Raw genomic sequence first — 12,258 nt, 5'->3', positions numbered from 1 at the left:
TACGATGGCAAACTTTAAGGATCCTTGAGAGGTCGCGTAGCACGATGAAGCCTCAGACTCCAGGAAGTCGACATCACCATGGTTTATGAGTCCGGGAGGAAGCACTCTGACGTCCACTGCCTGTCTCGCGCCCCTATTTACTCACCACCGCTAGGCGGACGACGCATTCCTTAGATAAATAACTGCAGGCGACTTCGCCGAGCAGCAACGAGCAGGCATCAAGTTACAAAGCCTTGTGGTATACTTCGAAGGCAAGGCCAAAGTTGTTCCTAGGGCATATCGGCGTGGACGCTTCATTTTGCTTGCGGAACGATGTCCTCGTTAAAAGAACTTTTCTCCAGTCCATGCGAAAAACCTTTGCGTTGTGCCAGCAGCATGCCGGCCAGAAGTTTTACAAGCCCTGCACGACGATCAGACAACCGGGCACCTTGGGTTTTTCCGTACGCTTGCAAGAATACAAGAGAAATGCTATCGGCCGCCCCTGATCGACGACATCACCCGCTACGTCTACACATGTCGTGACAGCCAGTGACGCGACAAACCACCAACAAGTGTAGAGGGTTTACTACAGGTAATCGAGCCTCTTTGCCAACCGTATCAGCAGATCGAGATGGATTTGTTGGGACCTTTTCAAACGTCAAGGTCTGGAAACAAGTGGATCGTCGTGGCTGCCGATTACTTTACCCGCTAGCCCGAAACGAAAGTCCTACTCAAAGGTAGTGTAGCCCAAGTAGCCAAATTTTTCGTCGAGAACATCCTGCTACGACATTGTGCTCCGGAAGTGCTCATCACTGACAGTAGAACGGGTTTAAAGCGAAGCTTATGCAAGCCATCCTGCAATACAACCAGAGAACCTACAGAAGCACAGCTGCTTACCTCCCGCAAACGGTCGTTCTGTCACGGCCTAACAGAACGACTGAAGAAGACGCTCGCCAACATGTTAAGGCTCGAGCACACTAGGCCGACCCGGCACCGAGTTCGCTCTGCCGGCTGTCGGCGACAGCGTTTGTCACTTTCGTGTCGGCGCCTCTGTCACACTGTACCGACGCTGAGCTCTCCGCCGACTATCGGCAGATTGTAGGCGTTGGTAAAGTGCGACAGAGGCGCCGACACAAAGGAAGAACCACTGTCCCTGACAGTCGGCCGTCTGAAATCGGTGTCGCGTCCACGTAGTGTGACTGAGCCTTTAGCGATGTACGTCGACCTCGAATGCAAGACGTGGGATGTCATCTTTCCCTACGTAGCCTTCGCCTGTGTCACGGCCGTACAAGTAACAACGCAAATCACGCTATTTAAGCTGGTTTATGGAAGGAACCCGATGATGATGCCCGATGCCATGCTGCCGCACGTCACCGACGAAAGGAATCTCCACGTCTCCAGCAAGCCGAAGAAGCCCGACAGCTCGCCCGCCTGCACATCAACAATCAGCAGAGGACCGATAGCTGGCCCACAATCTTCGACGACTATACGTGGAATACAAGCCTTGCGACCGTATTTAGGTCTCGGCCCGATACGCTGACGAGGCCATATTGAGAAGCTCTTACGTCTCTGTTTCGCCCCCCGCAAGATTATCCTACGCACTGGCGCACTCGACCAGGAGGTCATGCCAGACTGCATTTTGCTATTACAACGGTGCCGCTCACGACCTCAAATAGTCCGTGTTGTACGACTTAAGTAATTCTACCAGCGCTAACACACTTTAGGGCTTGGCCTAGCTGAGCTTTGGGCTTACTTTTCTTGGACTGTATCAGTGTAGACTTTGGTTCTTTGTTGTTTTGATACTTCTGTTTAATAAGTGTTCTTTTGTTTTTCGCTCTCCTGTTATCTTTGTTGCGTCGGGACGATGCTTTTTGAGAGGGAGCCACTGACACTTGTAGTTATATATCTATTTCAGTTGACCGCGTTTCACCGTCAAACAAATGTCGTCGCTCAGCGCGCGAACCAAACGTATGTATCGGTAGTTTCCCGAACGTCATAGATAGTTCCATCTGCTCTCTGTGTAATCTGTTGTCTCTGCAATGCTTGGGTAATCAGCGACGCGAATTGTGTACAACATTCTGGAAGACTCGCGGGCACCAGCTCTTGCTCTTGAACCTTCGTTGAATTATGTATAAAAGCCAATACAGTTTAGCGGCAGATGATATTCCGACGATCGCCGACTGTGTTCGCTGCTATAGCTGTGCTTTGAGTGTTACTTGCTTTTGTGGGCACGAGTTCACCATATAAAAGTTACTTTGATCCCTCACAGATTTGCCGCTATAATATTCACTGTCACTACTGCGCCATATATATATATATATATATATATATATATATATATATATATATATATATATATATATATATATATATATATATATATATATATATATATAATCTTTGTAGCTTTGTGCTCCACTAGGATGGGCGATGACATTTTACAGCGAAGCTTTTAAGGGCTACTTTCGCCACCATTATCTCCGCATGAAGAAAAAAAAAATTACCCGCCGTGGTTGCTCAGTGGCTATGGTGTTAGGGTGCTGAGCACGCGGTCGCGGTTTCCAATCCCGGCCACGGCGGCCGCATTTCAATGGGGGCGAAATGCGAAAACACCCGTGTACATATATTTAGGTGCACGTTAAAGAAACCCAGATGGTCGAAATTTCTGGAGTCCTCCTCTACGGCGTGCCTCATAATCAGAAAGTGGTTTTGGCACGTAAAACCCCCATAATTTAATTTTAATTCCAAGTAAAAAATTCCCGAGGATAGTGCAATACCGAGCCGACCCATGGCGGAATTGACGCAGGCGTTGAGCACTCCCCATGCGTGGGTGATCCCAAAGATACTGCGGTGCCGGGCGGACCCGCGGAGGTGAAGCAGACGTTAAGCACTCCCCATTTGTATTCCGATCCCGGAGATAGTGCAATGCCGGGCCGACCCGCGGCCGAGGTGCAGTTTGGCATACGCGGACATGAAGCAGGCGGATTTTCATGTCTTCCTTTCTATCTATTTTTACACTTAGTATTAGAATTATGGCTTCCTTCTAGGTTCCAGAAAGGGGAAGCATTGGGGGAAGAGAATCGCATGTTTAAGAAGTCATTATCGTTTATGTGCATGCTCACGAAACCAGTTCAATAGAACCGCTTGCGCCTCCCGAAGCGAAAGCAAGGAGTAATTAAGGCCTTTAACTGTGTACACCGTGGTGCACACCTTACGTCTTAGAAGCCGGAGAGTCACTTGGAATTGAAAATTATTTTAAAAATGTAAAATTGTGATTACTCCAATCTACTTGCCAACGAAGTATGGTAATGGAGGTAGAGATGCGTTTAATGCAACGAACTGAGAACATCTGAGTTAAACACTTATTCAATTGGCGGATATGAACATAGTGTTAAGCAAAAGCCCCTTAGTTTCATGTTTTCTGTAGACATAATTCAGTACTTCAGATAGAGTGCACAGTGCGGTGATGTATTAATCTTCCTAGATACATATGTCATTGTTTTGAGACGAAGATTCTGTATGTGCGATAATTTTTCTTACTATAGCGCATCTTAAGCACTTCAGTAGAAAAAAAAAGCTTTGGTTTCAGGTGATTAATTCATTGTGCAAGTATTGCATATTCACATGCGAAATCCAAGTGCATGAAAGAGATATATGAAACAGGATAGTGCCATTCTCAGTTTATGTTTTGCTTCTTTGTTTGTCTAGTTCGTGCACTTCACTGCCTCTACTTACGCTTATGTCGCATTTGGTGCATTATATTCATCACATGTGATTTTTGGTTCACATCTGAAGCCATGCTATACTTTAATTACATTGAATATTCAATGAGTCACAATAATTGATCATGTAATAATGCAAGCTGCTCCTCATTCCTACCGTAATGGGAATGAAAAGTTACCATATATGGCAAGAAATTTGATGCGCAAGATTTCAATGCCAATGCTCCTTGCAGTTGTATACTCATTTGCTACACATTAGATAATATTGTAAATTTAATTTTATTTATTTGTGAGAAAATGTAACGGATTAATTCCAACAGCAAGAGGAAACTACTTTCGTGAGGAGGCTAACCGAATAGGAAATATCCTACGCCTCTGTACCGGTCTGAGACCGGGCAGGATATTACTGCAGAACCACGACAAGACACTTTTAGAAACAATGGGGTGCAGCCCATACATTATTAACTTTATGTGAAATATAAGCAGAGCTAGCTAGACCTGCGGCCTTACATGAGAATATACAACACATTTTAAATGCATTGTACTCTCAGTCAGGAACATCCATACGCTGTACAGGACGTTATCAAATGAGCTGCAGTTTTAGAATATGGCACACAAAAAACTTTCTTGCACAATTTATCTACGTTACCGGCCCCATGCATGGCAGCCCATCTGGTAACCTCTGCCATATAAGTTCACACGTTTTGTGCCAGAAGTGCGTTTGCTGCCCAGTAATGTGGCGCATATTTCTCTTCGATCAGAGTGCCAATACTTTGTGAGTTTGCACACGTTTCTTCTATGTTTAACCTTCCAGTGTATACTTTCTTTTTGAAAAGAAGGAGCCAATTGAAATTAAAGAATATTTCTACACTGTAATACTGACGAAACTTTAGAGAATATACTTATGTTTTATTACGAGATGTGTTCTAAATATCATGGGCATCATTGTAATCTGATTTTATTTGTTTGTCAGTATCTTTCTCAAATTATTATTCAGTTTGTCTTGTGACTGATCAATAAAGATTTTGACCTTTTAAGAGGGAAAATGTTTCATGTGAGTAACTCGACGACTACAGATTACATCCCATTGACCAAGCATAAGAGCGGAAGCTGCTTATGAAGGAATCAGATATTCACCACATTGCGAATCCCTTCAAACGTGTCCATGAATCTACATCGTGCTTTCACACTCTTGGGAAGAGCACTGACACTCTGTCCTGAAGGAGTAGAAGCACTCTGGGGGAGTAGAAACACTCGGTTTGGAGGAGAAGTACTCGGTTTGGAGGAGCAGAAGCACTCGGTCTGGGGGAGTATTAGCACTCTGAAAGAGTACTAGCACTCCCTGTGGCGAGAGTATTAGCAGTCTGCGAAAGAGTAGTGCAGTGGAGTAACAAAACTCGGTCAGTAGGAGTTGCCCTACTCTCTCTCAGAGAGGGTCGATCTACTCTCGAATAGAGAGCGAAATGTGGGACAAGCAGACACTCGCTCAGAGTGAGTGCCTGGTACCCTCTTTGTTTTTAAAGTGCGCCTGACTTGGCGTATTCATTCAAGCATAAATTTTGAGCGACGTAGAGGACGAAAATAAACATTGCATGAGATGAAAGTGGCGGTGCGTTAACTTAATCGTCGCGTTAGCGAAATAACGTTAAAAGATACAGAGTCGTACCTATCTCATTCAGTTTGATATTTTTTTAATCATTTTATTAAAATCTTTTTTGTAGATATATTGAAATGGCTAAATTCTATCTGCTTTTGCTGACTGCTCCTCAATAGCGGCAGTAGACATAACAGCGAGGATATGAGACGAATTACCTCTATCACCTGAAACAATCCTAGACAGGGACGTATCACCGACGTGTCAGTGATGACAGGTGACATCGACGTGTCAGCTTAGGCAAGTCATTCGTGATGATAATGAGCGTATAATAGAATACCGCGACGCAGGAAGAAGGATAAACACGGTTATGTCTTCGACGTCTTGAGGCGGAGATATGCAGAAGGCGGGTGTGATAAAAATGAAAGAAGAAATCCCTGGCAATTATCCTTAGGACGAAATCGGTGTTCAAGGGAAATTATTGTCTGAGATTTTGTCAGTGCAACGTGATGGCACAGACAGTCGCAAACTTTTGTAAAAGAGAAAGAACTGCAGCTGGGGTGCGGAAACATTTCATAAGAAATTTTGCCTAGGATTGTGCCGTGTCCTTTAAAGCTCAAATTGGCACTACTGCTACATCCGCCATCAAAAGTGAACAATTCTAATATTGTAGGGCACAACAGCCTTTTTGTAGATCCTGAGAACGGTATATAGTATGCACGCTTGGAATAAATAACCAGAAAATAAAGTTTTTGATGGCCTTTCATCAAAAGGACATACCACACTTTAGTTAAACACGGCTGTAAAAGCACGGCAGACTTAATTTTCAGCTTAAAGATAATGCCTCGAACATATTCAACTAAAATATCAGCGTGATATTTTAGATTTATTCTTTTTTTAACTTTAGCACCTTGTGATTATAGTTCCTACGCACGGGAAAAATACAACTGTAAGTCAGAGATGCGTGCCCTTCGGCGGCTGTCGCTATATAAACTGAATCTACAGCATATGACTGTTCTGAGAAGTATAGACAGCGTAGGAAAAATGTCACATGGAACATTTATGCTGGTACTTGGGCTATTTGCAGCTGCGAATGATGCAAGGATTCCCAATATTTTCGAGGTTCGTAAAAACGCTTATTCTGTAACGCGTTTACGTGATTGCTCTGCCAGCAGTGTTGCACTAACATTTCTATGTGTTGAAATTTTATATTCCTTACTACTTCCTCTGTGCTACGAGTTTCATTACATATCGAAGGCTCAAGAAGGAGCATAGTAAGGGAAATAAAGTGAAGTAGACAGGAATTTTACCTAGAAAAGCGCCTGGCTGGCTAGCCCACGCTGGGGGACGGCGAAGGTGGAATAGTAAGATGACAGATAGATAACGAGAGAGGATCAATTGGGTTGGGGAGTTTTACGCACCAAAGGTATGATTTACTTATGAGGTACGCTGCAGTGGGGGACTCCGTATTCATTTTGACCACCAAGGTATCTTTAACGTGCCCGGAATGCACGCAACACGGGCGTTTTTACATTTCGCCTCCGTCGAAATGGAGCCGCCGCAGCCGGGATTTGATCTCGTGACCTCGTGCTTAGCATCGCAACATTATAATGGCTAAGCAACCGCGGTGAGTACAGAGCCCGAGAGAGGGGAGGGAAATACACTGTGTTCGCGCACGCGCAAGAAGAGCGCAGCTGAGTCTAAGGTGTGCACACGGGCCAATGACCATGAAGAAACAAAAGTGCCTTCACAGCCCCATCGGGCGGTGAGAGTTGGGGCCAGTGTTCCAGAAACGCCTGCATGGACAGGGGCCGATCGTCTAGTCGTCACAGCGAATTCGAGAGTATTCGTCTAAGAGCAAGGATATTGGCACAGTAAATGCTCGTTGCCGCACACTTCGTATGCAGCACTGTCGATCATTCTAACTAAGGTAGTGCAAGCGTTTGCGAAAGCCACTCCTAGACGCAGCGGGCAGAGAAGCGATACCTCAGGTCGATGAAGCCCTGGTGGAAGACGGAGATGTGCCGAAGGAATCGTGTAGCCTGTGCGCCTCATATTTAGGGTGTTCCACTCTGTTAAAAAAGTTCACTGACAATTACGCTACTCTATAATGTGAAAATTGAGCGCATCTCTGTACTTGTTCTCATTTCGCAATATATCGAGGCAAAGCATTTTAGAGAGACATGTAGCAGAGTCGCGATCGTCGAAAATATGATCTGCAGGTCAAGTGCGTCGGCTTTTACACATGACTCGTCGGAGGTTCCAGTGTAACCGCTGGTGGCATGTGCATTCCAGAAAGTGCTACGCGATTCGCGTCGCGCGTAACATCAGATTACAAACAATTAAAAGCCATGACTCTTGAAACAAGCGCGAACGAGAACAAACTAAGCTAACCAAATAAGCACGAGCGATAGCTGACGCGAGCAGATGTTTGCACAAAATGCGTGGCAGGGCTGAAACAACATACCAGTACGCACCGAGTGGTCCAGCGGGTCCTCATGACATCAGTTTCCACCGTGCCCGTCACCGAAGGGTACGCTTTAATAGCTCTCCGCCGTTCGCGGCACGGGACTTTCATCTTATTCACAGCATTCGTTCTTTCACCTTTCGCTGTGCTTGTTCGCTCGGTTACGCCGCCGCCGACGCTTGCCGCAGTAACGGGCGCCGCACTCTAAAAGAGCTTGTGTGCAAGGCAGCGAAGCTGCCTTGTCGCATCTGTACTGGTATAAGGAATTGGAACATCATTGTGTTCTTGATGTGACCCTCGAGTAGGTTTGTCAGTGGGATCAATAGCACTGATCCCGCAATTGGCAGGTAGCCAGGCAACCGGATGAAAGAAATGTCTGAGCCTTTTCGTTTGTTGTCATGGTTTAGTTCGACATAAACGCCGGAGAAAAGCTGACCGCAGCCACTGTAAAGCAAGTTTTGAGAAAAATGAGACCCATTTACACGTGCCGCGATTCACCGCTTGAAATTGCTTCAAAACGCTCCTCCCTTGGTGTGTGTGTGTGGGGGGGGGGGGTACATACAACATCGTGCGCTGAATGTACCATGAGCCACGACTATGTGTGTTCTGCTCTTCATTGTTGCATTCACAAAGCATTGTCGTGTTCACAGTAACGATGGCACGATAACGACAAAATGATTACGACAGCATGTCGACAATATGATGTCGCCGCTGTATTGACAACGCCTGTATGATGACAATAAGATTTTGATGCTGATATGACGATGATACAATGACGGAGAAAAAAATCATGATGATAGACTCACGACGGAAGAGCGACAAACGGTATGACAACGACGACGTGACAAATGTGAAGAAAATTTACCAAGAATACTGGACCGCAGTCGAATACCATGTCCTAGTTTGCCTCCTAAAACGAGGATTAATCGAAGTACTCTTGTAACTGCTAGAAGCAAGGGAACGCGCAGTTCACTTAATATTCAAGCAGTCTACTGACATTACGTGAGACAGTTGGCCAGTCACATGGATCATGCTCTTAGAAACAAGGCATTTTACAGGTACAGGAGGGTTTGTGATGATGTACAAGGTCATCAGGTTTCATCTGCACCAGTTTCATCAGCCGGTATTCCTTGAATTCTATCATCCTCGCTTGCGCCTTCCCGAACCTGCTGTAACTGACCATTTCGGGCACTGAAAAGAGGTCACCTACTGATCTCTTTAGCCAAAATACTAAACATTCCTTCAATTTAGCTGTCAGCAAAATTTCTTTACATTTGTTTTCACAGACAGTTCAACAAGCATAAAGATTCGGCCGCCGCAGTTTACGTTTCTAAATATCAAAGGAGCAAAAGTTGCGAATTATATCACCAGACATCCTTTAAAATGGCCGAATTCTTCACTTTACTGTAATTGGCAACATTCATATCAGAAAATCCTTGCATTGGTAGATAGGTGACGTACTCTAACTCGGCAACTGCTCTAGAAATACTAACTACATTGCCCAATTATGACGACAGTAGTTTTTTCTCTGAGAAATCTCAAAAGCACTACAGACTGCATCTTTGGCTGGAGCCACTTGCTTTGAGAAACAGGAAAAGGAATCTCCCTTATTCAAGAATGACCAGATTTTGCACTTCACAACATAACACGACAGTCGTACCTTTGATACACTTCCATATCAACTACGCCAGGAAGTGGCTTTAAGGCCTTACGCATTACGCAGGAGCAAAAGACACCATGTGCTGCTTGTACACTTTGGCACACTCCGTAGGAGTCTGTGGAACATCTGCCTTTCAAGAATCGCCATTAGGAGTGCCAGCGTGAGACCAGGCGTGAGACCAACTTCTGGATAGGTGTCTCTTATATTTCATCAAGGTCCTCAGTCTTTGGCCATGCCTAAACAAATAGACGGTCACAGCTCCTTGTGATTTTCTGATAGATTTGGACTTCGTGCGGTCACTTTAAAATACAATACATTGCGAACAAGCCCACTATCTGATTTTGTGCACCTTAATAGAAACAGGCGCCATTGTTATGTGTTTTATTGTTGACTGCATTTTGCTTTTTACGCCTTGAATGTACACACCGAGAGTATTGTGGTAGCGCTATCTGTTACTCGATGCTCACATGTTACCCATACAGTGCGCATCATATTGTGACAGGCACCGTCGGATGCAAGTGATGCTATATTTCTCCCCAAAGCGCTTTCATTTATTAAACTTTTCTTCTTTCTTTCGTTCTTTTCGCACATTCATTAGTCGCTGGTGTTTAGTTTTGATAATTACGATTGCCTGCCTTTATGTGGGTAATTTCCCCCCTTGCTCATCACTTAATGAACAACAGCAACGAGCTGATATGTCCGGAATGTAGATGATTGTATGGTGGCGCCGGCATAACTACGACAACGGCATTATGACAATGAAAAACGGCATGATAACGAAAAAGATATGTCGATGATATGAGAATGAATGGATGACGATGACTGGTAGATTGCGACCGAGTGATGGCCATGTCGTGATAGCTGTTGACGACAGTAAGAAGACGACGCCACGATGAGAAATGGGTGATGACGCTTAATGACGTAGACGGCATGACGACAATGATACTGTGGAAACATCGATTTTCGGCCACATTGGCACTACTAATTGCTAGATTCTAGCGCAACAAACTTCAGAGAAGACACACAGAAGTCAAGAAAAGCACAGCACTTGTATGTGTCTCAACCTCTTGCCGTCTCATCTAAAGGTTCTGGTGCTAAACACTGTAGGTGGTACAGAAAAAAAATTCACGCCAATAGGATACATTTATGAACTATAGCATTGGCTAAAAAAGTGGCCTCTAGATACAATGTCGATATAATTTTAGCTACCATCAACGAGCGAAGGGCTATTTGCCGAGCCCGAGAGAGGCGCCCGCAATGAAAACGATGCCCAAACAGGCACAATATACATAACCTGTTTTCCAGGTAATTGCGGGTTTGTTTATCACGTTCGTTTCAAATTTAGATGCAATTAGACTGCGTGCACTGCCACGATATGACCCACAGGGACCAGCGCAGCTTGCTAAGGGTGCGCTTTGTCCAGAACTGGCTCTTCATTGTCGCGAATGCGAATGTTTACAGCTTTTCCAAGCACTTCAGTGGCATCTAAACAAAAATATACGTTTACTGGAGCATGGTTGAGAGCATCTACATCTATAAAGTAAGGCTCTACGTGTGTGCGCCTCCTTTTGATCAGCTAATTCGGCAGATATGTGCAACTGCTCAAGAAGTCGCGTCTAGTGTCAACTTTATACTGTCTGGGTATTTGGGTAGGCGCAGGAGTTGGAGCTCATTCCTGCTGTAACTATATTTTTATTTTGTCAAATCGAATGATCATTCTGAGCCTACTTCAGACACTTTGCGACCCTATCTTTAGTCTCTTTACGCTGACCTTCAATTAAGGAGATCCTTTAAAAAATTTCTACAGTGCAGTACGTAATCAAACCCGCGTCACCCTGGTTCCTTAAGCACAGCAGCCAACGCTTTAACCCTGTGTTCGAACCCACCATCGTGCCAAGCATCTCATAAGCAACGCACAAACGATGGGGGGGGGGGGGGGGGGGGGATTCAGGCAGACTTCTAAGACGCGCGACTGGATGTCGCAGTAAGTTGAGACAGTAGCTCGTCATGGAGGAAGAGGTCAACAAAGTGGGATGTACAGAGTAATTGGAAGTGTCAGTAGAAAACCAGGAGTTATCAGAAAGAAAGTGGGAGAAAGAGAGAAAACAAATTGGATGCAAAGTGTTGGAACAAAACAACCACAGAGATTTACAAGAACAACACGAAAGAAATTAGAAGGAAAAATACGTGCGTTAAGACGAGGGGAAGCACCTTGCTATTTGAAGCTCGAGCTGGTTCTCTAAGGACCAAACCTACCGGAGCAACTACTCGCAACTAGACGATACGAGCATATGGTGCAACGAAAATGTGGGGACCTTCCATTGGCGTTTGGATTTAAAGTGGAAGACATCAACCAGTAAGCAGTCAGGAGAAGCAAGAGAATTTTAGAGTCCTGGTTGCAAGAGAGCGGGGAAGAGATGAACATGACCGAATCCATTAAAGGCATAGGCAGTGGTACAAGGTAGATAGACAAGTTCTGAGGAATAGAAAAAAGTATGAAGTGATGTATACAAAAAATGCTAGAACGAAAAGTTGTATAGTATACCTGAGTAACGCAAGAAGGCTACGTGACTATTCGTCACCGCCCCATTTCAAAGGGGATGCCAAGAAATCACCACGACCATTATCATCATGGCAATGTTGGACAGGAGCTCGGCTGTAGATATCAGAAAGAAGGAATGAATATTGCTTCGTTAGTCGAATCTCGCTTTAGTTAGCTGCCAAAATTTTGCTTTTAGGAACAAACACATGAACAGCGCAGACATGTCACGCTCCGATGAACACCATTTTTAAGGTCCTCTCATGCCCTCGCTCCTCGCGTGCACTACTTCTCCTT

At 44.8% G+C, this 12,258-nt stretch overlaps 1 protein-coding gene across 2 annotated transcripts in view; it reads left to right on the top strand.

The window, feature by feature from the left end:
• Positions 1 to 6,334: 6,334 nt before the first annotated feature.
• LOC129380303 (uncharacterized) overlaps positions 6,335 to 12,258 on the top strand; it is a 41,758-nt gene continuing 35,834 nt past the window's right edge. Inside the window, exon 1 of one of the 2 annotated variants that reach the window (XM_055061104.1) lies at positions 6,335 to 6,417. In XM_055061104.1, coding sequence (XP_054917079.1) covers positions 6,340 to 6,417 — 78 coding nt within the window. In that variant the 5' untranslated portion in view covers positions 6,335 to 6,339. The remainder of the gene's footprint in view (positions 6,418 to 12,258) is intronic. The other variant, XM_055061105.1, reaches the window with a different exon arrangement.

The sequence above is a fragment of the Dermacentor andersoni genome, chromosome 10 (genome assembly GCF_023375885.2).
Source record: "Dermacentor andersoni chromosome 10, qqDerAnde1_hic_scaffold, whole genome shotgun sequence".
Taxonomy (NCBI): domain Eukaryota; kingdom Metazoa; phylum Arthropoda; class Arachnida; order Ixodida; family Ixodidae; genus Dermacentor; species Dermacentor andersoni.
Note: the sequence above shows the minus strand (reverse complement) of the source record. Positions and strands in the feature narration are given on the sequence as shown.